Below are 28,000 nucleotides of genomic sequence, written 5' to 3' on the forward strand. Positions count from 1 at the left end.
TTCTTTTTTGCGTTTTTCTTAGGTGGATGCCTGTAATCGCGAGGCGCAGAAGATTGAAGCTCTTATTGATACTGGAACACCGTCATTCACGTCCGACATGGTGCTTTCCGCTCTCAAAGCAGCGCGATCTCGAGTGCCCACGTTATCAAATAAGCCGGATAAACCGGTTTCCGACTCACACAAAAATAAAGTGAGTCGGTTAAACAGTGCTTTAACTGCAACTATACTGCCAATCATAATGTTACCTGTCATGCTACGAACGGGTAGAAGTTAACAGTAGATATCCTACAGAGTATTTTTATGTAAATGCAATGAAATTTCGTCAGTACAAAGATAAATTATTGTATTTTTGAAGAATGAAAATGTTTTTGTAGACATGAAAATGGTTCGCAGTACCTTAGTGCACGCCTTGTAGTGGGATTTGCCATACCGCTAACACTTCCTTGCTTTGTTTACTCGGACCTCAAGTAAACAAGATGGAGAATATTGAAATTTAACGTAGCTCTTGTAAAGTATCGTATAGACCGTTGAATTTCTGAGCAAATTTGCTGCACAGGTATTTGAATTTTTCGTCTCTCTAAACAAGGCAAAAAGAGAGCACAAAAGGTTGTGTCTATGTTTTTTTAACAGGAGAAAAAAAAACTCGTACTTTTTGAAGCGCTTTTTCTCAGAGAAGCACGTTATTTTTCTCTGTGTTAAGGTCACAATATTTTGCGTTGAGTTTGATCTGACTTTTTGAAGGAAGTAAAAAAGCATATTCAGTCCAATTTCGAAGCCGATCGTATTATTTGAGTTTTTAAATAGTCCCTTCGGATCACTACGTGTAAAGTAATATATGTGTGTATGTAACTCGTTAAGGTTTGTACAATGTCTTCAAGAATTGTTCAGACTGAACTTTAAAAGCTCTGACCCTTGCTGTTGAGTTATTCATCATTAAATGAATCGTTTAACTCTTTTATGCTTTAAAGAGACTGTGTTAAACAAATGTTTAAATGTAGCATTGATGTATGTCTTGTCACGCGAACCATATTGGTATATTGCGCGACAATCTAGTCAAATGTTTCGTTGCAGTTCAGTTTTCCTCTTTTCAAGCTTGTTCACTCCAAATGTCTAAATAATATAAAAAAGACTTAATATTTATTTTATTCGTAAGGAAAATACCATTAATATTACAAGTACCTTGGTTAAAAAAATACATCTTGTATATAATATTGTCACCCAAATATATCTGACAAATTCTGTAAATATAGAAATTAAGATTAAGTTTCTTAAAAAACACGGGTACAGGTATTAAAAAACACGTTTTATACAGCTTGAAGTTTTCTTGTTGGTAGCATAATTTAAGTTCTTTCTTGGGTACTTTCGTCTGGCAAAAAAAATCACTTTGGAAACATGTAGAAATCAGCTCCAAGGGTGTATCTCACGGGTTGATAAAAAGCTCTTGAAGGTCTTTGATCACCTGAGTAAGATTCCGACCAGATCCAGTACTCTGGAAAAAAGAAGTAAGATAACAGAACGATAAAAAAAAAGCAGTCAAAAAAGGGGTACATATTACAATTGATAAAATTTTCCCCTCATTTCATCAAGCGCACTGGACGCTTTTGAAAAGCTTGAGGTACAACCTCCAATTCAGAGAAAACCTGCCATTAGAAAAGAACGCTGATCCCCACAGAAAAAAATGCTTACAAATATATATATCGGTATCTCCATTTAAAGTTCTAAAGTAAGCGCGTAAGGTAGAGGGGTATTGCGCTTGTTTTTGGGTGCGTTCACAAATGCTTCCTGGTGGAGGCTATCAAGGTGTTCAATTAAATTTAAGTATCACTGTACCTGTAAATGTTGTATCTCCTTGTGATAGGAGCCCCCCTCCACACCGAGGAGGTGCACATGACCCTGCCCACTGGAGTAAAAAGGATCAACTTTCAGGATGCACACAATTTTACCGCTCTTCCCCAGCATCACTCGGATACGGCGGTGGCTTGGTTCCCAGTCAATCGCATAACTGAATCAAAAAAAGGTACACTGTTGTTAGTCTCGCGTCACAGGGAGAAGCCCCTGAAAACACGGTACCTCACGCGTCGGCCATTACAGTGCTGATAATCATTACTGATGACTTTGAAAAGAACAAAGTACACAGTGTGAAACGACGCTTATAGTGTACGATTCAACTTGGGTTGATTCAGGCGTGAGATTTTTTTCAAATAGAATCCGATCATATCCGGAGATTCTCCAGGACGTTCGTAAAAATTTTCCAGGTCATTCCTTCCGAGGAGCTCTGCCACAACTTTATCTCCCGTAGTCTTCCCTTGATAACTGTAAGGTTAGGGAAAAACTCAATCCAGTTCAAAGAACTCTCCTCTCGGACTAGATCGAGTTTTTGTAACTTCATTAAATTAGTAAAAAAAAATGCATTCGTTATTCGAAGACTGTTGTGACTCATCTTCGATTCATATCATCCAATACAAAACTTCTTTAACAACAACTTTTTTATGATTTTTATTTGACTATCTGAATTGGAATGCTTAAAAGCCACTTATCAACTTTTTGGAACATTAATTTAAACTCGAAAAAAAAGCTTAAATGAGGAGTCTGGAATCTTAAGGAAGTATTAAACCAAAATGGAACAAAGTTGTTAGCAATTAGAAAATGGGAACATTCCAATGGATCAGAAATGTCTTGCACCTCTGTCGAGCCTAAGCGAAAGAGCAGCAATCGTGAAATACAGTGCTTATTCCAAAGCGCCAATTTGCTCGTGCCTCACATTCCCCTTCACTCACTTCGTTTGGAGTTCCTCCACTTCTCGGATCAGACCTTGTTGATTCTTGAAGCGTCGTTTCACTTGAAAAACAAATCCGGCAACGTCATTACTAAGAACGGCTTCATCAACAAGATCATCTATACTGAGTGAGTCCAGATTGACCTGTGTAAACGAGAGAAAATCGTGAAAGAAATAACACGTCTCTTTAATTTCGCTGTGGATGGAACCCATGATCAGTCTCTGACCAAAGAGCCCTGAATCTTCGCATGACTCGATACACGAGAGACAAGTGCCACCTGAATGAAGGCTCTTTTTGTACCACAACTGAGCTACGCACTGGAAAACTTCGTGTCTAAATAAAATGGTAACTTACCAAAGGCTTTCAAGATTCGGTACAACCATTAGTATATAATGTAATAACAAAACCGTGTTGCTTTGACGATAGGCTAACGCTCGAAACATCAGCTTTAGAAACTCTTTACGATGGCCAATTTACATTATCAACTCAGTTTAATATATAGATTTAGCCAAGCCTAAAAGCGGAGCTCGTATTTTTTTCCCGCACGTCTCAAGGGCACAACGCCTTGCTCCGGCCAGGACTAGAACCCGGGTCTTCCGACTCGGAGCCCATTGCACTGACCACCGGACCACTGGACAAAGCCGTGGCGTTGGCGTGCCCGCGGTACAGTTGACCACGTATGTTAAAAGTAGCACCTTGTACAGACGCCCGCACGGTCATAAGTCCAAATTTTTTCGGCTTGATGGGTTACTACCATTCTGTATAATTATGGGGCTACGCTCTGCGAGCTCCGCTATAAAACCAAATTATCTTGTAGTTCCCTCACCGACGCAGCACCACTGTTTCTTTGGAACGTGCCCCCTTAATTCAGTTGCTAAAAGTAAGGCATGTTTACTGACATATTGTAAGGTATTTTACCGTTGCTCCTCCGAACACAGGACGTGTCCCTCCGTCCAGACGATACTTAATGGTCAAAATCAAGGGGGAGGTGGTTCGACCAATAACCTCACCCCCCTGATCTTCAATATGTGCGTCACTCCGTATCTCCAAGACCACGCAGTCTCCATGTAGGCTTTGCACAGAGACACCTCCAAGGCGACTGTGTAGTTCAACCACATCTGTCAACCTTGATAAAACAAATAACGGGAACATGGTTTATTGAGATTTAATTCGGTTGAATTTTGTAAAACGAATGAAGAAAAAAAAAATGCAACGCTAACCAGAGTAAGGCCTCTCCCATAAGCCTGGTGGCTTCTTGGGTCTCCTCGCCTTCTATAAATCTAATGCTTTAGAGATTTTATTCAGTTTTGGATCGTTAAAAAGGCAAAGAAATGATGATGCAACGCGAGGGACCATTCCGCACATGGTTTTATTTTGTATCTACGTGTTTGGGTGGTTTTAGATAACTTTTAAAGTGCCTAATACGAACCAGGGTCTAGGTCATTCCAGATTACTTGAAAACTGCTTGTGATCTAAGAGCCTAATGCACGAAGGAAAAGAACTCTAGAGACACCATTAGGAGCATTCAAAAGAGGAATATTGCCAACTCCCCCACCCCCTCGACAGCAAGATAGTCCATCGCTGGTAACCTCCCTCCACCCCTGCAGTTTTTTCAAGCACTCCCTGACAGTTCTCTGGTATCCGGTTGTACTCCAGGGTGGAGAGAGGCAGTGCAACAATTAACTCCCTTCCCCCCCCCCAAAAAAAAAACAAAACAAAACAAAACAAACAAAACGAAGCATAAAACAACAACAACAAAAAAAAGATCCCAAGACCAGCGCTAACCATATAGCCTGTGAACAGGTTCTCTAGTTGAGGATGGGACGACGAGGAAAGCGTAAGAAAAGGAGCGAGGGGGTAGGGGTGGGGAGGAAGGCTATAACCTCAAGGACGCCGCGTCTCCTGCGTAGGGCTTGAAACATTTTTCTCGGGGCATACAATCTAATGAAAACACAATGTATCGCATAATTGTTACGTTATGTGAAGAACTGACAATAGAGACATGTCATTTACCATTGTCGCCTTTTCCGCTCTTGTTCGTCACGATCTTTCGTCATCTCTGTTTGCCTCTTTAGTTCTTCCTCCCGTTCCTTGACAAACTCCTCCAGACGACTCACTTCACCCTTTAACAATCCTTTGCAGTGTTCAAGTCCAGAAATTGCTGCTGTACACTGCTGGATGGCTAATTCTGCCTCTGCCTATAAAAAATATAGCACATCGCCTGTATATGTTCTTGCCTTTAAATCAGTGGAAAACTTGACCAGGAATACACTTTTCAAGAAAATTGGCTAAAAAATGTGTCAAGATACATGAGAATAACTCTCTGTACCGTGATTCCTCCGTGAAAGTCTTGGACTTGTTGATTAACAGTAAATTGTAAACTTCCTTCGCACATTAATGATTCATCAACATTACGCAGGGGTTGAGAAGAGTAAGATGCAAGAGCAGCAAAACTTTGCAACCCTAATGACAACCCACCTGCAGGCTCCCACTGATGCTACGACAAAAGCGTGAAAAGCCGCGCGACTTGAGTCGGTGAGCGATGTGGGCGCGCGAAGGTTCATGGGGATTATTGGAAGAAAAATGAGTTCCAAAACCCTCGAAGACCTCTTGCACGCTGACCAGTTCGAATCTGCCGCTCGTTCCACAGTGCTTTCGAAAGCCTGCTCGCAGGCAACAATGACAAATGCTGCAGCTGGCGTTAAGGTGGGGGAAAGTGAGGGAAGATGGCTTAAAAATCGTTCTTAAACCTCATCACTTACTTCAGGGAGCAGGCTCGATGCGTTATGCCTCGGATACAAAGAGTACTTACTAGTTCATTGTTCAATTCCAAATCCAATTTCAATTACTTTCATATTAAATCTTTTTCCATTTCACTTTTTTCTCTGCTGGATGTTTTAGTAATTAGACTTTGTTTCACTGACCTGTTTCGCTCTCACATCTTCCAACGAGCCATGGCTATTTTCCTAACGAGATGTCAAAAAAAAAAAAACAAAAAAAACGAAATGAGGGATTATTGCCAACTCTTTAAATTTCCAGAGCGCTGCAGCAACCTGGACAGATTTTCTCGATACTCATTTTTAATTCTAGGAAAAGTATTTTGAGGAAAGGCTACAATCCAATAGAGTAAAAACCCGTGCTTCTGACTAGAGATTCTTCATCTGATGAAAAAGAACTTTGAGACAGAACAGAGAAAAGTGTTTGTGATAACAGGGTGGCATTTACACTTCACATTGGCTTTTCCGAGTTTCTTTCATCTCTACTACTGTGTTAAAAATAGCCTCCACGCAAAATTTTGCGACAATTCTTGAGCTATGCAAAACTACCTTCAACGAGACAGAGACCACAAAATATTATAAAAGAAGTAAGTTTAAGTTTCTCAAGAAACTGTGGTGCTACGTCGGTGGGTTAAGGGGAGGGGAGGGGAGGGGAGGATGCGGTGTAAGATAAGATAATTTTCTCTTATCAACTAAGTTGATAAATGTAACTCGGCCACCGTAGATCGTAGAGTTTCTTAAGCTGACATTCTGAACGTGAACCCTTCGTCAGGGCGAACTACACTCGGCTGACGTTCGGAAGGTCAGCTTTAAAATCTCTTTACAGTGGCTAAGTTACATCATCAACTTCGTTGTTAATGCTTAAGACAGAAAAGAAACATTCTAAAACCCATGAAGAGGAAGAATGGAGAATATTGAGACGGAAAGCGGTCGACGAACCAGATAAAGTTCGGCAAAATTCTCCAAGATGCACCAATCTTTGCCTGAGATATTTCAGTACACTGTGACCAGTTTGTCTCTGCTTAAGAGATTGCGTGACCTATTGCATAAGGCAGCCGCAAGCTTAAGATTGCGTGGGCAGGCGGAAAGAACCACATGGAAATCTAGAGTGTGCTACTGATTCTAAACAATTTTCACAGTAAATACTTCCTTAGAGGCATTCTTCAAACATGAAATATCTCATTAAGTCTCCAAGGAAAAGTCACGTTGAAATCTAAAAGGCGACAGCTAGTCTTTGCTCGGGATCAAACTCCAAACCATGACTCATGATAGTTTTGTCAGAGGGTAAACCTAAAATAACAATCGTGATTGGACGATAAAGAGAATAGAGTGTCATGTTGACATAAATCTCTAAGCCCCAGGGTTTAAAATTTCAATTTCTGAAAAGAAATCAATAGGTGATTATGTTGGGCCTGAAAAGAATTTTGGGTCTGTCTGGCGGAGTGCTGGTTGACGAGGAAAATCGAAAGGAACTCTGAAGCGCGGACGAATGCTAACGGCTTTTATAGGATTGTAACTGTGATTTCATCCTATAAAGCTATCAAAACGTTTCATTGGTCTACAATCTGTGAACTGGAGGCGTGATTCGACAAAACAATTGTGTGAATTTATAGCAATCCTAAAACCAATTTATCTGGAACCTTGTTAGAGGATAACAATCACTAAGTCGGTCAGTTTTCGATCTGATAAGGTATCAAGCCAGTTTTCCTTTAACTTCTGCGTTCGGCTCGGCTCGACTTCAAGGAAAGAGATGAGTTGGATTCGAGATCAAGGTCATTTGTCTCGTGTTTTAGAGGAAGAGCTGAAATGTCCGGTGTGCCTAGACGAATTCGAAGATCCAAAGAATCTGTGTTGTTCTCACACAGTCTGCAAACGGTGTCTGAGTCAGATGGTGGAACACAATTTGCGTCGATCCTTCTTGCGTTGCCCCACCTGCAGGCGAGAAACTGAGATACCTTTTCCGGAGGGCATCGACGGTCTGCCTACAAATTACATCGCGATTGCTCTAATATCCGGGAAAAGTAGAACCAAAGACATCAAGGAGGTGGAGGACCGTGTAAATAAATGCAAGGAGACTTTGCAAGACAAAAAGGGATTGTTGTCCAAGATCATGGACACATCGCAGAGTCTTGGAAACCGAAGGCAGCAAGTTGAAGGTGAAATTCGGCAAGCTGCAGAAAGAATTGTGCTGATGGTGAGAACTAGAGAGGAAGAACTTATAGAAGAGCTTAATTCGGCTGTGGCTCGACAGCAGAGTGATTTAAGACAGCAAAAAGTTGTGATACAGAATTTGATAGCAGATGCAAGTAGGACACTCAATGATGCCCAGCAACAAATCAATGCACTCTCCACAAAGAGGCTTGTTGAAGCTAAAGATTCGATCTTATCTCAGCTTCGAGACATTGATGGTATAGAGTCGGACATACCGGAAATTAATCCCATTGTATTTACTCCAAACACAAGTTTTAACGAAAGTGAACAACTAACTAAGCTTGGAAAACTGGACGTTCATTCTACTCAAGAAGACCCAGAGAGCTCTGACGTTCATTCAATTAGTCTCGATTACTCAACAGGTGAAATACAAATTTCTGCTTTTGGAACACCTGGGGCTGACAAGGGTGAATTTACCCTCCCGTGGGGCGTGGCCATACGGGACGATGGCTGTATTGCTGTTGCTGATCATGCTAACAGCAGGATTCAAGTATTTGATCATCGAGGCAGTTTCCTTCATTTTTTAACAGATGATGAAGTAGAGAGTGTTCACCTTCCCACCGGCCTTGCGTTTGACCTTGATCATCACCTTGTAACCTTCGATGATGAAACTCACAAAATCAAAGTGTTGGACTCTGAAGGTCGGCTGATTAGGTGCATGAACACTGAGACTAAACTTGGCACCAAAGTGGAGGGAATATCAGTTGATAATGAAGGACACATAATTGTCACGGACTCGTCGAATGAACGGGTACTAGTGTTTCACCATAGTGGACATTTATGTCTTGAATTCGGAGCTGATGGGAAAAACAAGCTGGGCTGGCCATCATCTGCAGTTTTCCATCAAGGGCGATTTATTGTCTCTGACACATTTAACCACTGCCTCAAGGTGTACAACCGACATGGTGTCTACCTTCAGCAGATTGGAAGATCAGGAAGAGAGCCAGGACAATTTATCAAACCGCGAGGACTGGCTGTGGATTCAGGAGGTAACATACTTGTGTGCGATTCTGGCAACTGTCGCATTCAAGTCCTTGACTCTTATGGAAACTTCGTAAAGAGCTTTGGAGGCTTTGGTGAGGAAGAGGGAAAGTTTTGTTTGCCATACTCTGTGGCAGTTGGAAAACGGGGGGAAGTAGTTGTGTCTGACTGCAACAGTCATCGCATACAGATTTTTCGATTCCCATTTCTTAATGAAAGCTCAAATCCTGCTTAACCCTTTAACTCCCATGAGTGACCAAGAGAGAATTTCTCCTTACAATAGCAATACAATATCAACCAGATAAGTGTTGAGAGTAAAGAAAAATATCAATTTGGGGATAATTAGTTGATCCAATGCTGAATTCTCTGAACTAACATTACAAGAATTGTATGGCTGACAGTAAGGATAATTACAAATTTGATCTGGGACTTAAAGGGATAAAGTGAAAGAGGTGATGGAGTGATTTCAAAATAATTAACTGCAGTTTCAATGAAAATCAGTTGTTGCTACATTTTGTATTTAGTGGAAAGAATGATTAAACTTTGATGTGTTTTGTGAGCAAAATAGAAAAAAAATTTATAGTGAGCTGATAAGCTTAAGCAAGACATAATAATTCGAGAGTACTTTTGTAAAAGAAAATTTGCTAATTCCAGCGCACAATCAATTTTTATAGATTTTCATTTTCATACAAGTAAAACTTTGTTTGGCCAGTGGTCGTTTGGGTGATAGAAGAGCCATTTAATTTTAAATCCTTTATAGATTGCTCACTTCTAAGTGACTAATAATGAGCTCCAGAATGATTCAAAATTACTTTAGTGGCTGTTTTGGCAAGTTTTTCATTTTGAGCCAGGCTGCTAGAAGAAACTCTTAAAAAAAACTTTCATGCAAATCAGAAAAATGAGGTCACTGTAAGATGTACTCAGACAATTTTGTCATTGATTAATGGTGCATAAAATTAACCCTTTAAACCCTGAAAGTGACCAGCATCTAATTTCTCCTTACATTAATATGGCTGAACCATATATTAAGATCATGAGAATAAAGGAAATGATTGCCAAGCTTTGATTGTTAAACAAATTCTCCTTGTCGGTACTTAAGTAAATGCATAGAGAAGAGTATGGAGAATATAGATTCTGATAAAGGGTTGGAAAAATTTTCTTGAAGTTACCCACACTGGCTTCAAAATGAAGAAAGACAGAAAAGTCACATGTGCAAGCTTGAATGCACCCTTTTCTGCTGTTGTATAGGCTTTACCCTACTTCCATTAAAAGCCGTTAACAGATAGGATTGTGGTTTTGTTTTAAAAGATGTTGATGGGGAAGGCAGACCATGGTTTAATGGGTCAAACTAATGAATGCAAAGTAATTTAGCCATGACTGGAATTGATATCAAAACTGTTCAGAGAGCACCCTTGAGTCTTGATTTTCTCTAAGGAAAATTCCGCAATGCAGTTAAGAATTAAGGAGGAAAAGCACAACTTGTTGGTGCTTAAGCCCAGTCTGAAATACTGAGGGAAAATGGGTTGTATCTACCTTTTCCTGCACTTTGTTGCCCATTTCCTCTAACTTTTCTTTCAGCATTTCAAAGTTCTTTCTCTAAGAACAAAAAAGTTATAAAACTGTTAATAACTTACAGTGATTTTATTAGGTTTAATTGTGTTTATTATAATTTGGGAGTTATGCCTAGAGCTGGTGTTTATTATTTATTTGCTAGATCAGATAACAGCTTTATCTTTCCATTTACGGCCACCCTCCCTAGAGATACAATAACCTAATGGTTAGCATGCTAGACTCAAAGTTGAGAGGTTCCCATTTAATTCCTTGCTGGATCATTATGTTGAGTTCTGTGGCAAGACACTAAACTCTCACAGTGCCCAGTCTACACCCAGGAGTAGAACTGGGTAACAGTGAACTGACAGGGAAGCCTGGAAAAAATTCTGAGGGAGAGGGGGAGGGTTTAACCTGCAATGAACTACTAGCATCCCCATCCCTCAAGGGTAAGTAGCAATAGTGCTGGTTGTTTCATGTTACAAAAACCAGGTTAAACTACTGCCTGTTACAGGCTACTAGGCTTGAATGCAGGCCTCACCTTTTTTAACTCAATTTGCCTGAATAAATTTAAAATTTTTATGTCTAGGGCTATGAAATGGTTTCATTTAATTCAAAAATTATCAAAAGGTTGCTGCCACCTGAATCCTTCACCATGAAAGATGGCTGAAATAAGTAAGTCATGCTAACAGTGTCTAGGCAAACATATTCATTTGGTGATCACAATTAAAACGTGTAATAGTTCTAAAAATAAAAGTAACACTGAATTTTACAGACTGCATTTGTTATATTTATTTTACCTTGTCCTTTGTGCTGACAATTCTGTTTTCCAAAAGGTCAAGCTTCTCTTTCAAAATTTTATGTTCTGCCAAGTCAATACCATATTAGTGAAGAGCAGTTTTCAATTGAGTGTTGATAGCAATGTAGGATTGCTTTTTTTTAGCTTCACTCTGCCTTGTGATTGGTCCAGAAAACTTGCACCATTTTCTCAACCAATCAGATTAAAAACTAACACCAGTTACATCTTAGTCACCTGCATTTTCCCACCCCTCAGGCACTTTACATGGTTTTCCTTTTGTCTGTTGATTATTTTGGTTTTGGTTTTAGGGCAATTATCAGTTATATGAAAGGTTCTCACATGAGACTCATGTCCTGCATTCTGATAGAATCAAAAAAATTGAAAGCATGGAGACACATGAAAGATGATAATGAAGAACATTCTTATGGTAATTCCTTCAAAAAAGATTCACGGTGATCTGATCAACCACAACTTGAGAAAAATTTAATGTTATCTAAACAACCACTGTATCAAGTAATGGAAAATCTGAACAAGAGTAAAATTATGTATGAAAGAGGGTAATTAAAGCTTTCAAGATTAAAATTTTTGCAGCTTTTCCAGCTATCATACAACTAGGTTCAGTGAATCTGGTGACAATATTTTTAAGTATTTAAAAGACCTCAATTGATTACCATAATAATTCTAAGAAACTAAAAGTTTATGTTCAACTCACTTGTAGAGAGAGTTTCAGCCATGTCATCAATCTGTGTCTCCAGCTCCTCAATCATTACTTTATCTTGCTTGTTTTCACTCCTAACATTTGATTGGTGCTCTAAATAGAAATCACCACAAATACAGTACAAGAGCATGACTGAATGATAAAAATGAATGAACTGCTTCTGTAATAATATCATGCAAATTTCTCTTTTTTTTTTCAATTTGTCTTGTTTACTGGCTGTGGAAGAGAGGGTGGGATAAGGGATTTAGGAGATTAAGGGTGCAACCATCCCCCCCTGAAACGAGTTAGGGTTTTCTAAATGAATATGACTAGTATTCTGAGAAAAAATAAAGAAAAAAACTAAGTAGTTTATTGGCGTTGAACTAACGCATGAGACAAGGCTGAAGAATTTATGTGTAATGCCATAAAAGCAGTAGTTTGATACTGAAGTTTCAGGCATTACCCCTTCTATTTGTTATAGCAGATGTCAGTTTTGTCATTCCTTATGGCACACCCCCTCCAAAGAAAAATCCTTGATCTGCCCCTAAGCTCTCTCCCACCTTTTGGAGAGGAAAAATATCGTCAGTTCAGTGAAAATTGGCAGAGGGGTATATAATAGAATCACAAGATTGAAATCTGAATTTAGCATAATTTTCTAACCATAAGTGAGCACGTAATTGAGTATTGCTGATTCAAGAGTAACCCATTATTGAGTATTGCTGATTCAAGAGTAACCCATTAACCCCTTAGAGTGAATGGTCTCTAATTTATGCTAACAGCATCACCCTTGAACCAAATATAAGGTTCATATGAATTAGGAAAATCAAGTCACCAAATTAAGAAGCTAATGATCGTCAAGAAAATTCTCTTTATATAGGAAATGTTAAGAGACAAGTGTGGAAAAAATTAAGATCAATGTTAGGGTGAAAAGGTTTCAAATAAGAGCTGTGAGACAAAAGTGCAGGTGATAAGACAAATAAGTTACTTTCATCACTTGCCTTCTGATGAATGGATATTAAATATTGTATGATTTCTCACCAGTCATTTCAAGATCACTAGCTGAAGACCAATTTTCTCTCGCCATTTCCAAAAAACGAGATTGAGTTTGTAACCTTATCAAAATAGTTTTCAGACTTGCCAGATGATTCTGTAACGAAAAAAGAAAAATGTCCAGCATATCAAGACAAGGCAATTAGAGAAAAAAACGTTTACGGTTGAATTTCAATTTCAAGTCAATTTTTCCTGCTGATAATATTTTCAGAAAGGTTGACAGTCGATAAAAGCCAATACTCAGAACTGCAGCTCTCTAACTCAGCTGCCACAGACGACTGATCACTTTTGTCGAGTCTTCTTAGAAAAACTTTCCTTTTATGAAGCTTTTGAGAGCTGGGCAACTCAGAGTTTTTGCAGCAAGGGCCTTTAGGTATCCAGCGATTCTTCTAAGAGCATAACTTTGATTAAATCAAACATTTTACCTTGTGCTTTTGTAGCTGCAGTTCATGATTAACATCTCCGATGTTTAAGATCTCAAGATTTTTGTCTACATTTTGGCTGTGATTTCTGATATCTTGAAAGATCCTGTTATATCATAATCAAAAACGAGTCGTATAGTAAGCAACACCGTCAATTTAAAAGAAAAAATGCGTAATCATGCGTTTGGCATGCCGCATAACGAAAAAAGTATTGAAACCTTTCTATTCCGTCCAGTTCAGAATTTCCTTCGGCCGCCATTTTTCAAACTGACCGCCAACCAAAACAAACGAGACTGCACTTCTGGTTGTCAGCGGTCTAGATTTCGTAACCAATCTTTTTCAACTACAAACATTTACTTTCTCTTTCCCTTTTCCTTTTTCCTTCATGAAGATTTTGTGATCGAACCATGTGGTTCATGTCGATAGTCTTTTATGATGATGAGCTCTTTGGTTAGTCAAGATTATGATGCAGAATCAGGAAGCCATCATTCCGCCCCCGGTACTAGTTATCCCTCATCAGGTTTGGCTACTTCAGCAACGCATCGCAGATTTTCCCCAGCTCGCCGGCTTTTTTGTCTTCTTGCACTCTTCGATTTCTTGGCAACTTTGTTTATTTGGATTTTGTACGCGCATGTAAGTAATCTCCTTTTTTTTTTGGTTTTTTTTTTTTGTTAAAGGTATGTTAGCTAATAGGTCGCAATAAGCGTAATGTCGAAAGCTGAAATAATTAATATTCTATGTAGGACAGTACATTGTGTATAGACGCAAGATACAGAAGCAATTTCACACCAGTATGCATAACTGTTGTCCCGATGAGATATCATGCATTTCAGGCATTTTCAAGTCTATAAAGTGCCTGTTATCACTTAAATCTCAGTTATTTCCATGGCTTTGTATTTCACTTGAGCTCAATCAAACGTTTTCGTTCGTGATCCTCGGATAATTCACGCAAGAGTTAGAGATCACATGATCACGTATAATTTCCTTTTGATACCAGTACTATTTTCTACCATTAGTGTTGCATAGACATACACTGTAATCGATAAGAAAAGAAAAAAGTTATTCATCCATAAAAGTTTTTGAAAATCAGTTTCACCCAATTTTTGCAGAAACTGCCAAAGAAAATACAAGCTCTTGAAAATTTACACTTAGGACTTTTTTAAATTTTTGTTCTTGAAGACTGATGAATATAATGAAGGCCTATAACATACATTCGCTAGCTACTTTGTAAATTTTGATCAAAGACATAAATTAAAGTATGTTTTGAATTGATCATAAGTCTGGGATTTAATCCTTTAACTCTCATGAGTGACCAAGACAGAATTTCTCCTTACAATATCAATACATATCAAGCCAACAACTGATGAGAAAAAAAGTATCAATTAGGGAATTATCAGTTGATCCAGAACCAAATTCTTTGAACTAACTTCATGAGAACTGTGGACAGTGAGAAGAATTACTAATAAGATTCTGGAAGTGAAAGGGTTAGATTACTGGAAAATTAGATAACTAGTGTTGATTACTAGACCATTGATAGAAAAGAAACAATTTAAAGTTGTGTCTTGGTACTTTAAAGATAGCAGATTTCAACTGTAAAAATTTGGTGCACTTATTAGCTCAGTGAGATTTGTGACAATGCTTCCTTCTTCAAGGCTTAGAAATGAGTGCAATGTTTTAAAACTTTGTGTGAATCAATTTTCAGGGTTTAAGTGGTGAGTTTAAGGAATTTATCAAATCTGATGTTCAGAAGTACAAATTTAAAGAATCTTTGTGTGATTTAGTGGTAAGTGCTTAACTCTGATGGGATTTTTTTCTTGTTAGATGTAATCCTCTGACACAATGATAACCAAACAGTGCTACTGTCCAGCTATATTTACTGAGCAAGAATGATGACTAAAGATTTTTTTATACAGCGAAAATTAAGCTAGTGCTCAACAATTTTACTCCTGTAACTGCAAAATTAGTGTGAAACCTCTCCTTGGTCTTGGTAAAGTCTTTTACATGTAGTTTTGGGTTTTTAAATATGAATTTTCAAATTTATCAGAAATTCAATTTGGGCATTAAGTTTCAAGAATAAAAATGTTTTAGTTTTCTAACTCATGATGTGACTTGCATGTTTAGATGTTGGCATTGTGGCGGATGACTGTTCTTCTTCTTGCTTATGCCCTATTTGTGAGCCAAAAGTGGTATGCTGTAGGGGTGAGTATAAAAGATTTGTACACACACCTAGCCTGTAGAGCAGTTATAATTGTCACTAGCAAGTGATATATTCTTGTTGTAAATCATAGCTGCCATCTTTGATTTTTAAAGCATGGGAAGGCTAGGCAGAGAAAGAAATTTGTGCCAAGGGTGTGCGACGGTCGTAAGAAATGAGAGGGGAGCAGAGGTTGGGTTTTCCCTGCCTTCTACCCCCTTTGTCCACTCTAATTCTAAATCAACCTGGCCTCTTGGCCATCAGATAAATTTTTGCGAACTTTTACTTTAACTTGCTCTAATAACACCCTTGGACTGCAAGCTAACACATATCTTGATAGCATTATCTACAGGTGCATTGTTAACGTAACATAGTGATTATAATACAGCACAGAAACTCCACTGAAAATAATATTTAGTAAATAGTTGAGTTGAATTGAAAGAATTCTTCGCAGAAAATTTTTGACAGCAACACTTTGATTAAAAAAAAATTTAAATGTTAGCTCATATATGCAGTGTGCACGACAAAATGCTTATGAATTAGTCAGCCCACAGTTAAGAAAAACTGACAAGTTTCCACAAGTTAGACTCATTGTGTCAGACTGATAAACAACTCCTTGCTTAACTCTGGTGATGACTTCTGTTCAGGTTGTCAAAATTTTAGTAACTGCCAGTGCTAGGAGTACTTTTTAGGTGTATGCTTGCCCTGTAGGAGTAAACAAATCAATCAATTGTAGCTTTAACAGTGCCCAAATAATTTATTGTTTTAAATTGTGATTCATTTCCAGATCCTGAAGGGACATTGAGATAATTATTTTTTTCTTTGTATGATTTTCTTTAATTTATAGTTGACAACTGGCAGCTCAACTGTTTTTCTTCTAGTCAAAGCCATATTAATGAAATTCACGGTAAGTTAACTTTATGAACTGGATAATGTTAAACACTTAAGGTGTATCTTAGAAATGTGTTAATGAGGCTCAATAGCAGCAAAGTAATGAAAAACATAAGAACAGACTTCTATTTGCATAAGGTACAAAGTACTTGTGCTAGTTAGGTAGCAAAACTTTTGGAAAACAATTGAAAATTGCTACAAGTGGTGCAGTTAACATTTCCAATTTTGTACAAGGATTTATGACTTGCGTGTTTTTGTGGTACTTTTGAAAAGTGTTTTCTTTGACTGACTCTTTTATCAAAGGGGACAGTCATATTTGAGAGCTCTTTTTTTTGATTCAAGGTAAACCAGGGTTGAAGGGGTGCATGGAAAAAAGGCCCAAGTGACTTATTATCAGCTACCATTGTCTCATTTCAAATTGACTCTTCTTCCCTTTTGAAACAGAGGGAGAATTAAGTGTTGCATCAGTTGTTACTCAACTGCTTCCCTTATTTTGATACTTACCAATCCCTTCTTTTTGTCGGCCACCAAAAAAATAATGGATCATTACTAGTTACACAACAACTTTTTTTCTTCCCTGTTGGGATCATGCTTACAATTTGCAATTTGTACTTATTCCTGCCATAAAAACTAAGTTGCTATAAAGAAATAAAAAATCCTTATGCTCACAATTCACAGCTAAGAATCAAGCCTGGTATTGCTCAAGTTTAAGTAATAATTTGTTCAACTAATGTTACAATTGACCCTTGTTTAAGTTATGTCAACTTTTTCACTCCAAAGATCTCATCAGTAACTCTTCTTACTTTCTGCCATGGAATTCTTACAATGTTACTTCAGAGAATTTAGTATTGGATCAACCAATACATGTAATCCCTTAATTGATATTTTTCTTTATTCTCATCACTTGTCTACTTGATATTGTTTTCATTTTTGTAAGGAGAAGTTCTGTGTTGGTCACTATGGGAATTTGAGAGATATGGCCATTATCCCATGTATTGATATGTTCAACTTCAGGTCACGGTTTATATAAACTTGACACTTGGAGCAAACTTATGAAAATTGCCCTTCTCAAAATGTTCCTTCCTAAATCCTCTTCTATAATAAAGGGGTAAGTTTCTAAAGAAACTGTGGTGCTGCGTCGGTGGGAGAGTATAGCAGGTAATTTAGTGTTAACAACTGGGTTGAAAACGTAAATTAGCCACCGTAAAGGGTAAAAAAGCTGACGTTTCGAGCGTTAGCCCTTCGTTTAGCCCATCGCTCTGACGAAGGGCTAACGCTCGAAACGTCAGCTTTTTTACCCTTTACGGTGGCTAATTTACGTTTTCAACCCAGTTGTTAACACTAAATTACCTCCTCTTCTATAATGTCTTGCAAACCTGATTAAAGATTGATTCATAAACATCCAATCTAAATTTAACTGAAAAATTGAAGGGAATTGACACAGTCCTATCATCTAATTACGTTTTTTTTTTGGTTTGTTCCCTGTGCAGTCTCCAAAAGATGGAACCAGCGCATATTTGTACTATGTCCTAGTCTTGTCGTCGCTTATTTTATCGTGGGTAGAAGTTTGGGTTTTTGATTTTAAGGTATGTTTCGCAAATGACTATTTATTAAGAAAATATGCTCTTGAATGTCGAAAGGAATCCGAAATTTTTTGGTTTTGCATCAATTCGGTCTGTGATTGGTCTAGAAAGTCTGCACCTTCCTCTTAACCAATCAGACGCTAAAGAAAACCAAAGGTGACTTGGTAGCCCGCGTTTTCCCGCGTTTTTGGTAGTTTGCCTGTTTTACTTTGAGTGCTCTTTTATTTGGCTAATGATGATATAAAACGTATTTATTATTGTGCAGTGGGAGACACTGTAGCCATACGGTTAGCGCGTGCGCTGAAATCAGGAAAATTATCAGAGAAGCACGACGAAATTCTGTTGGGTAATCTTAGGATGAACTGGCATCTTCTCCAAGTAGAGGAAGTAGTAATACTCCGAGTCACTTCATGCCACAGAAATCGCGATAAGTTCCCGCAGCTGGATGAGTCACGTGGCTCGATTGCAGACTTGACATTTTCGCTAAAAGTCACCAGTTACGATGAAATGTATAACAGGCTGAATTACACACGCGTTTTGATTGGTCTTTACTCATGATATATTGGAGGAAAGACGCATAGATGACGTCACCAGTAACACATATTTGCTTCTTGATTGTATGAAACAAATGAGCTCCATGTTGCCGTGCGTCTTTCCAGAAATAGATTACAGACGTCAAAATGTGGTAACACTCGTCTGTGCCTCGTGGGCCACTTTTTTGTTCTCACAAAATCTTGAGGTCATCTGTGATCCACAACTGAACAGGCGCACGGCATGGAATCTATTTGTTAACCCTTTACACCCTAACATCAGTATGCATATTCTCCATACTGTTCTCTATACATTTCCTAAGGTGCTGACTAGGAGAATTTGTTTAACAATCTAGAGCTTCTATTGTTGGTGATCATTTCCTTTTTTCTTGTGACCTTTCTGTGTGATTTGGGGGTGATATTGTAAGGAGAAATTAGATGCTAGTCACTCTTAGGAGTTTAATGGTTAATCTGTCCTCACAGCCACGTTCTTAAAATATACCACACAAGTATCATTACATCTTTCTATGTAGGAATCCAAATCCAACATGCTGACTGTCCCAGCTTTAAACAGATATTATATTTTAAATCATTCAGGTTATCCCTGCGGAGACCAAAGAGGAGCAGCGCCAGTTTCGAGGTACAGTGAAACATTTACTAAGCGGACCACCAGTTAAGGTGACACCTTCGATTAAGCAGACACTAAGCCGGGTCCCGAAATTAATGTCTTACATTTCCCTTAGTTTATAACGAAACCCGTCAGCGTGCACTTCTTTTTAAGCGGACGCGGACACTAACAAACATTGTATTTGGCTAATTTCTATCGTTAAAAACCTCTACGAAGTGGACACCGGACTACTGTGTGTAATTTGTACATAAACACTGAAAGAGTCAATGAATTGCGCGTATTATCGTTGTTGTTTTTGTATTATTACCTACAAATTAAGGTTGGTAATGAACTGTAATGAACTTGAACTCTGGATTCCTTCGTTAGTAACATGGAACTTTATCGCAGTACAGAGTAACTGTTGAATGTTAATCGTTAACAATTATTGCGCAATTTGTACAAACCTCTATTTAGTGGATTCCCACTATGAAACGGACACTTGAGAAGGTTTCGAGGGTATCCGCTTAACAAAGGTTTCACTGTATATTTGATACTTGTTTGTCCAGAGAGCTAAGTTACTCTTTGACAATCTTGATCGACCTGAAATCTGAACTGTTTTGGATTAAAAAAAAAAGGAAACCTTTTCGCTTATGTGGAGGTTCCTTTGCATCGTGTGAAATTAAGCTTGGTTTAAGTTTGATATGCTTTGTTCCTTGGTTTAAGTTTGATATGCTTTGTTCTCTACATAATTCTTGGGCTCCCTGTGCATGCCCGTGCTTTCCACCGTAGTGCGCGAGAAATGTTCTTACGTGGAACAAGCGCGAATAGTAGAATTCTAATTTTCCCAATGTGACAAACTTTTCGGTAAAAAGGCAAAAGATTATTTTAAAGCTACTCTCAGTAATACCTCAAACCATTTGAAATGGACCCGGGTTAATCAGAATTTATGTCAGAATAAGTTGTAAAAAAAATTTTGATGAAGGAGTTAAACTTGCGCAACCTGGTTTCGTTCGTAGCGTGCACTAATAAAAGCCTTGTTTGATATATATTAAAGTTCACACGGCAATCAGGTGGACAATCAGACATAGTTTGATGCTACACTGGTTTGCAGATTTAATGAATGTAACTGAAGAAGTTACAATTCATAGACCCAACGTTTCGACACTCCTGTCTAGTGCCTTCATCAGGGGGGATCTAAACGCTGCAACAAGAGGTCCTTTTATATGATCACTAATTAGCGGCCTTTTTTCTGACGAGGTGTAAATAGGCGTCAGGAAGCAAACCGCCATCGTCACGATTTAAAGGAGCGTGGGCGGAGTTAATATGCCAAGCCTCCAAACAAAAGCGCTGGTGGTAGCGCTGATTAGTGGTGATAATTTTAGAATTATCCCACCCAATTGTATGGTTGGTTAGGCAAGTATGCTCCGATAAAGCTTTTTGGTGCTCTTTTAACCGTGTACCAAACTGGCGTTTGGTCTGTCCGATGTATTCGTTGTCACAGTCATTGCAAGGAATAGAATAAATGGCGTCGGTTCGTTGTTCTTTCTTTTCATTTGCCGTTCTTCATAACCATTGATAAGAGAAATGAGCCTTTCTCTAAATGCTTAGTAATATAGTAATAATAACTATCTCTTGTTTATTCTTTGCAGAAGAGAGGAGGTCATTGTTACGAAATGAAAACCGCAGGTAAGCCAGACATGAAGGTATCTTGGGATTCAACCTTGTAGCCAATTATTCTCAGTTCTTAGTCTTTAACGGTTACTTCGTGAATCCTAAAATTAGCACCCGAGGACCCGGGCACCTGTGCTCTTATTATTAGTTCAAACAGAGATGAGCCTGAGAGGCGTCGACTCGAAGAGGCCGCTCATTAAAGGGGAAGCACATATTCCTTTTTTTCTAAAATTCGTAGCTAGGCAAGATCGTTTTGGTGATATAACGTAAAGATTAAGTACAACCCATCTTTTTACTTGAAGAAGACTTGCAAAGAGCGAAACATCACTGAATTCACACCGAAAGTGGTCAGGATTTGCGAGAGTAACTTTATATAAGAATATTTATTGCAAAGAAAGTAGTTGTTTAAACTCTTAACAGCCCAAAATCATGATCCGTTTTCTCCTTACTGTTTTCAAGACATTCTATAAGGTGCTTTCAGGGAGAATGTGTTTAACAATCAAGAGCCTCTCTAGTTCATGATCGTTTCCCTTATTCTCATGACCTTGATATGTGATTCAGGGGTGATATTGTAAGGAGAAATTAGATGCTGGTCACTCTTAGGTGTTAAAGGGTTAAGAATAGTATGTTGCTCTTCTTTTTCAGGCACCTGACTCCTTATTCGACGATTTCGGACAATGCTTTTTACACACCAGAAGGTTGGTTTGATGTTAATTATTGCCTTTGATTTTCTAATATGTCATTCGGTGTCGTTAGACTTGTAGTTGTACTTGTGGGTTTTTTATTGTTTGCTTTTGTTCATCTGTGTAAAACTTGTTAAATATGTTTCTGATGAATAACTGGGGAGGTAAAAGGGCTTCTCGCTGTGATATTGTGTACAGCCCATGTCATTAGCCTAGTCTCTTTTCTCACAGGCTCAGTGAAACTTTAAAATGTAAGCTATGTCTCGCTGCAATTTATCTTAGTTACTCTTACAAAGAAATATCTACCCATGTTTTGGCATTCTTCTATTTGAGTGTCTTCTGGTCAGTGGCTTGAACGCCCTAGCTATTAAGAATGTATCGCATAGAGCCTGTTTGACTTTCATTTACGCCAACTTGGTTTGATCTTTTTCAGCGTCTGACGAAGAAAGTGAAAATGATAGGGAAGAGGCTGGTAATTTGACCTTGTCTCAAGAGGTAACTGTTTCTCATGAACATTTCCAGTTTATTGTTCCTTGCCTTATATAACCTTTTGTAAATGATCACTTTTGAAAACAGCGCAGAATCCGAAGGTCTGGGGATTTTTATTTATTTTTTTTCCACGCTCGTTACAAGACGAATATCATTTTTCCTTAAACAATTTTGATTTCTTGATAAATGGCCTCAGTTTGAGCTTCTTGTAATCAAACACCTTAACTATTGAAAACTTTTAAACACATTACTCAAATCGGCCACATTTGGGGTGCATATCGGGAGCTAAGACTAGCCCAACCAAATGAGCGGGAAACTGGGTCGAGAATTTCCGGTGAACTTTCTGGGGATAAAAAATTGGACAAAAATCAAACAAAGCTTCCTTACCTGGCTTGGCGCTTCGAGAGTAGGAGTTCTTGTTTTAATTGCAGTACTACACTTTGAAAGGGCAATAGACGTAACTTGTCGTTTTATTTTATTGTTTTTTTACGTGAAAAGTAGTCTTGATTTTGTGTACTGGACCCATGCCCTTCGATACGATGTACCCCAAAGTGTGCATTAAATTCCTTTTCCAAAATGCCTCGTGTGCTCACAGGCGCACCTAAAGAGTGTCTGCACAATCTAATGAATTAATCTCTCGTTGTTGATCTGTTTGGCCGTTAAGGATCGAGAATTTATTCAGAGAGGGAAAGAAACGATGGAGATAACCTGGGAAAGAATGCGTCTTAATGATGGTTGGAAAACGGAAAAAGCTAAGGTGAGGACTTCTTTTTCTGTAAGAATAACTGTAGAACATTCCACCAAGCTTGTTTTTGTAGATTCACCAAGAGCTTGTTTTGTTTTCCCCTATCTTTTTTCTCTTTCACTTTCCTTTTTCTTCCTTTTTATCTAGGATGGAGTTGTTGTAGAAAGTAGAGTGATTCCGCTACCCGCAGGTGGAAAGAAAATATACAGATTAACGGTAATGAAAGTTTTATAGGGGATTTCTAGTGTAGACGCAATAAACCTTTCCAAGAGAGTAACAATCGGGTTTGAGGTCTATTTGCAGTTGTTCTTTCCGAGCTTTGTTACTGAAAAGAAAGAATGCATCGTGAAATATTTCAGAACTGTCGTAAGGCTCGATGGATCAAAAGCGTAAAATCTCTCGTGCGATGTGCACGAATAGGGTGTGTGCGAGGCGAAGGCGAAAACATTGGAAAAGCGATATGAATTTGATGTGACTCGCAAACCTTTGTGAATAATGAACTCGCACCTCTGTGTTTGTTTAAAACCCTTCTTAACCTTTTGTTTTATGGAACTCGCTGCCATTAACTGTAAGAACAAGTAGTAGCCTCGCCATTTTTAAAAAGCTATTTATTTAGAAAAGCTTTTAGTTTGTTTCAATAGTTCTAATGTTTATTGCCTTTTAATATTTTAATTTTTATTAGTATAGAACTTTAACTTATGTAAAGCGCTTCTGAATACTGTTTATAGTTTTAGCGCTATAGAAATTCCTTATCATTATCCCTATCATTGATATTAACAGGGCTCTTTAGACGCCAAAGCAGATGAGGTTTTTAATCTGGTTATTAAGCATCCTGAGGATGCACACAAATGGGGAGGAGACATAACAGCTTCCTTTGTAAGTCAGAAGTATTCGTAGAACTTTCATCGTACTCTGTTTTCTTTTGTTTATGTTTCGTTTTTCCTCATTATAGAACAATTTCAATTGATTTTCGATTGCAATCTGGGATTGGTTTGGTATTGCGTTGCTCCGCGCTGTGATTGGTCCAGAAAACTCGCCCCACTTTCTCAGCCAATCAGATGCAAAACTAAAACAAATCAAGAATTGGTCGCCCGCGTTTTCTCGTGCGTAAGAAAGTTTCGTTGTTTTAGCTTCAAGTTCTCATTGGCTTTTAAGAGTATTTCCTTTCTTCTGATAGGCAGTTTTGATTACTTTGGTTTTGGGTTTGGGACACTTATTAGATAAGCGCTCAATCGTCTTCGACTGATTTCATATCGAGCTCTGATCTCCGAAACATTGTAGTATGTGTGTGTCGTTGTTGTTGTTGTTGTTGTTGTTTTTCTGTTTAAGCTTCATCAAGTGCTTAGTTACTCATTAAGATCCGTGTCAGGTGGCTGACTTTACGTAGATTACCCTGGCCAACAGCTTACGTTACCGCTTAGAAGTATTTACATGGTTGGGCAATTTTGAGTTTCCCATAGCCTTGAGCCTGGAAAGATGAAACAATGGTTTTGAACTAAGATTTATTAAAAGAAATGTGTGCTAGCCCTATTCTAAGATCAAGATACTTTAAATTTTGTTTAAACTTCCAAAGTATTGTCTCTAATCATCATATTTATTTCAGGTCTTACGTCAAATTGATGAAAATACGGATATTGTTTATAATTCCACTAGTGAAGCCGGCGGTGGAATGGTGTCTAGTCGGTGAGTGCGCATGCTCAGTGTTTACTACTTTGATTAAAAATAAAAAATTCTGTATTTCATGACCGTTAGAATGAGTCACTGACGAGAAGCGTTTGGAAATTTAGGGATTTTGTGAATTTGCGTCGATGGGAAAAGCGAGGAGATGTGTTTGTTTCATGCAACGTATCAGTTGAATGTGATGAGATGCCACCGAAAGAGGAGCATGTCAGGTAAATATGAGTTTTATTTCATGAAATGCTAGAAGGAGACACGATCATTAAGCTGATTTTAAATGCCGGTGCTCAGAAAATTGTCGTTAATTGGGTTAAAAAGCTAAACTTAGCAATTTTCCAGGGTATGTTAGCTCCAAAGTTGCAGGAATTAACCCGAAAAAGATGGTTAGGAATGGCAAATAACAAAGATTGTATTAAACAAACTTAAAAAGTTTAAGCTGAGAGATTTTTCTTTTATTAAGAAGTTCAAGTAAGATGGTTTTAGAAGAGAACGACTATATTCTACCTCATGGCTCTTGCTTCTCTTACAACAGCCTAATTATAGTCAGTTAAAGTTTTTCTTAGAGTCCCCTGTCAATCATTTCCCTCGCCAGTTATCCTTGTTGCGTTTTTCTTTATCGTCGCCTCTTTCGTGTTTGTCTTGTTGTTCGTAACTGACATTTCGTTGTGTCTTTCAAGTTGGAGGTAGTTTTGTAAGTCACTAAATTTACTAGAAATTAAAAAAACCTTTACTTTTTTAAGGCGAGAGGAGGCAAAATTACTATGCATGACCGCTTATGTTAAATTTTTCCAAACTTTTCTCGCTTGAAACTGATTAAGTCTTCTCAATTTATTTCCTTAGCGTTGTGTTTTGTTTATTTTCTTTTTGATTTTGTTTCTTCAGAGCCGCAAATGGTCCAGGTGGCTGGGCTATACGGGAGGCTGAAGGGAATCCCAGCGGTACTGAATATGTTTGGCTGTTCGACGTGGACCTGAAGGTAAAAATAACTTGGCCAGCCAGGGTCTGATCTAAAGAAAGATGAAATGATAATGAAAGTTTGGACTTGTCACGACGCATTTTGGTTTCTATGGATTTGGTTTTGGCACCCGATCGATAATTTGTGTTTAGCAGTACGTCACGATTGTGTGACGTAAAACCAATCACAAAGGCCAATAAGGAGAAAGGTTAATATCTCAAGGAACAAATGAGGAGTCAAAATAAAAACAAGTAAACAGCTTGAAGTGCGGGAAAACACAAGCAACCAAACCGCGATCCGTTTCAGTTTCGAATTGGTGTAGATTGATTGGTTTAGAAAGTGGCGCAAGTTTTCTGAACAAATTTCAGAGCATAGAGGAGCAAAACTAAAACAATTCCGAATAACTTTCGATAATCTTTTACAAGTTACTCTATAAGAGAGAGAAACAAAACATAAACAAATGAAAAAGAGGCTGATGAAAGTTAAATCATCAAATGAAATATACTCACAAAACCAATCGTTGCCAACAACACCACAAAGGGCGAAACTGGTCCCGTGCTGTCTTTAAGCTACTGACTTACAAAGGAATTCCCCATTTGTGTGCATCCGGCATCAGAATGGTTGTTGACCAGATTAAAAACCTCCTCTGTTTTGGCGTCTAAAGAGCCTTGTCAATCATAACACTCATTCCGATTTGTCAAAACCTTAGTTAGTTATTTTTTAAAATTTGGCCTGCGAGTAAGCTATCACCAGCACTGCCGTTCCAGCAAAGCTCGCGAGATTCGGAAGGCAAAACGAACGTGCACGAGGTCGAAAAGGCATTCAATTAAAATTGCATTCAATTTAAAATTGTTATAAATCAATGATAGCGTTTTTTATCTTTTTTTTTTAACTCACTAGGGATGGTTACCGCAGTCAGTAATTGACGCTGCCATGTCCTTCATGTTGTTCCAGACAGGACAAGGATTAAAGGCTTACATCCAGGAACAACTCGGCTGATTGAAGAGGCTAGGCGAGAAATGAAGAGACACGGCCGCGTGAAAAGAGACCTGGAACCGAAAAAAAACTCTCTGCAAAATGTCATATAAGGAGTGGTACAATTTTTACAACAAAGCTTAGCGTGGAGACATAATTAATTTGATACTGTTGGGATGTAAAACACAGCGTCTAGTCATAGTGAGGCCAAGTCATTTTCAACCTTCAGCCAAAATTTTTTATTTACGTCTTTTGCAATCTGCATCATTTTTCCTTCGTCTTAAATTATCGTAATTCTTTCTTAAAGTTTTCTCCACTCTCTTGGTAACGGCTATCTTAAATTACATTTTAATTACACGAGTCTTCCACAGGGCGAAAATGGTTGCCGGATCTCCTGTAAGGAAACGAAGGGTTTTTTTTTAAGGTTTGACTGGTGGATTTGGTCTTATAGTTTTCCTCACCCATGGCGTTCAGGATGAAATACCAAAGGAAATGCTTTTATTTTTATATTTTTGCCCCCGCAACTACTGTTCATCAGTTTTGAAGTGATGAGTGTTTTAATGGTAGATGGCAACAGACTACGTGATCGTGCGGTTGGCTTAATACTTTAAATTTCAAGTGGTTCGAGTTTTTTTAAGCCGGTGATTTTTAAAAGGAGTGATTTAGATTTAGTGTAGATGTAGATTTAGTTTCTTTTGGGGAGGGAAGCTTCCATTTGTTTCCAATACCCACGAAAGTAAAACTGTTTATGTAGAGAATAATACATGGGTGCGCGTAGATATGGAATTTCTCTTCGAGTGTTCAACACGATAGCTAACGAGTGTGCGCAGCGAACGAGTGAGATATCGAGTTGAACGCGAGAAGAGAGATTCCACAGATAGTGACTGATTCCATAGATAGATAGATAGTGACTGGTCGTTAAAACCTTGTGGTTTCATGAACCATTTAACTCCCAGGATCCGATTGTTAATTCTCCCCTCTAGCTGCAACACATTTCCTCGTAAATTAGTTGCGAGAATTTGGTGTTAGATCAAGACAACAACTTCTACCTGATACATTTGAGTACCTGTTTGTTGGATAGTAGATGATATGCAAGGGAGAAGTTACATGTGAATCACCTGAGGGAGTTAAAGGGTTAAGAAGGGGACGCCGAAAGCAGAATGGCTAAGGATACCAGTTGGCTTGAAGCCGTTAGGAGATTTTAATAGTATTTTTATAATTTCAAAGATTAATTAATTATTTAAATTTTTCACAACCATTTCAGTGGATGACAACTTGTTCCCCATGCACTAATTCTGAGCCTCCTTTTCACCTCAACCCTTTACTCCCAAGATCTCATTAGCAATTCTCCTTATTTTCTGCCATACAATTTCTATGATGTTACTTAGGAGAATTTGGTATTGATCAACTGATATTCCACTATTTGATATTTATCTTTATTCTCTTTACTTGTCTGTTTGACATGGTATTGATATTGCGAGGAGAAATTTTGTGTTGGTTACTAATGGGAGTGATGGTGAACGGGGAACGCAGAGACATTCGCTTCATATATCTTTTAAGAGTTTGTTTTGAAATTTCCCAGAATTTTCTTTTATGCTAGATTTTGTTTTATTATTCATGGGTATGGTGGTTTAGATAAAGTGAGTTTTATATTTTCGTACTTATATGAATTATATTGGGTCATTTTAATATGTACCAGAAGATGCAAATAGAAATATATACGGAGCTCTGAATAGTC

The 28,000-nt window shown here is 38.2% G+C and overlaps 4 protein-coding genes across 5 annotated transcripts in view; 3 read left to right on the top strand and 1 right to left on the bottom strand.

Moving 5' to 3' along the window:
• The window catches only part of LOC113672561 (reversion-inducing cysteine-rich protein with Kazal motifs), a 30,212-nt gene extending 28,901 nt beyond the window's left edge, over positions 1-1,311 (top strand). For both annotated transcript variants that reach the window (XM_089181347.1, XM_027188861.2), the window contains one exon: positions 23-1,311. In XM_089181347.1, coding sequence (XP_089037473.1) covers positions 23-274 — 252 coding nt within the window. In that variant the 3' untranslated portion in view covers positions 275-1,311. The remainder of the gene's footprint in view (positions 1-22) is intronic.
• On the bottom strand, positions 1,118-13,617 carry LOC113672558 (uncharacterized). Its single transcript, XM_027188859.2, has 12 exons — positions 13,481-13,617; positions 13,266-13,368; positions 12,829-12,937; positions 11,806-11,904; positions 11,095-11,159; positions 10,280-10,342; positions 5,702-5,743; positions 4,791-4,975; positions 3,696-3,903; positions 2,778-2,920; positions 1,831-2,002; positions 1,118-1,489 (listed from the first exon to the last, which is right to left on the bottom strand). Exons 1-12 carry the CDS (start codon positions 13,519-13,521, stop codon positions 1,421-1,423), a joined length of 1,299 nt encoding a protein of 432 aa, XP_027044660.2. The 5' UTR covers positions 13,522-13,617; the 3' UTR covers positions 1,118-1,420.
• On the top strand, positions 6,771-10,029 carry LOC113672557 (uncharacterized). The gene has a single exon (XM_027188858.2). It carries the CDS (start codon positions 7,305-7,307, stop codon positions 8,979-8,981), a length of 1,677 nt encoding a protein of 558 aa, XP_027044659.2. The 5' UTR covers positions 6,771-7,304; the 3' UTR covers positions 8,982-10,029.
• Positions 13,588-28,000, top strand: LOC113672559 (stAR-related lipid transfer protein 3). The gene is made up of 16 exons (XM_027188860.2): positions 13,588-13,895; positions 14,965-15,045; positions 15,384-15,461; positions 16,304-16,363; positions 17,838-17,933; positions 19,058-19,100; positions 20,717-20,753; positions 21,384-21,436; positions 21,855-21,916; positions 22,575-22,667; positions 22,803-22,871; positions 23,436-23,531; positions 24,259-24,338; positions 24,443-24,547; positions 25,215-25,308; positions 26,188-28,000. The coding sequence occupies exons 1-16, from the start codon at positions 13,695-13,697 to the stop codon at positions 26,284-26,286; spliced, it is 1,347 nt and encodes a 448-aa protein (XP_027044661.2). The 5' UTR covers positions 13,588-13,694; the 3' UTR covers positions 26,287-28,000.

Source organism: Pocillopora damicornis, chromosome 9, assembly GCF_964200805.1.
Source record: "Pocillopora damicornis chromosome 9, jaPocDami1.2, whole genome shotgun sequence".
Classification (NCBI taxonomy): Eukaryota; Metazoa; Cnidaria; class Anthozoa; order Scleractinia; family Pocilloporidae; genus Pocillopora; species Pocillopora damicornis.

Coding starts and splice junctions, on each gene's coding strand:
- LOC113672557 (XM_027188858.2), top strand. CDS start 7,305: ATGAGTTGGATTCGAGATCAAGGTCATTTGTCTCGTGTTTTAGAGGAA.
- LOC113672558 (XM_027188859.2), bottom strand. CDS start 13,521: ATGGCGGCCGAAGGAAATTCTGAACTGGACGGAATAGAAAG. Junction 12,938..13,265: donor TGCAGCTACAAAAGCACAAG/GTAAAATGTTTG, acceptor TTTTCGTTACAG/AATCATCTGGCAAGTCTGAA. Junction 10,343..11,094: donor TTGTCAGCACAAAGGACAAG/GTAAAATAAATA, acceptor TTTTGTTCTTAG/AGAAAGAACTTTGAAATGCT.
- LOC113672559 (XM_027188860.2), top strand. CDS start 13,695: ATGATGATGAGCTCTTTGGTTAGTCAAGATTATGATGCAGAATCAGGA. Junction 21,437..21,854: donor TGCTTTTTACACACCAGAAG/GTTGGTTTGATG, acceptor GATCTTTTTCAG/CGTCTGACGAAGAAAGTGAA. Junction 24,339..24,442: donor GGTGGAATGGTGTCTAGTCG/GTGAGTGCGCAT, acceptor TTGGAAATTTAG/GGATTTTGTGAATTTGCGTC.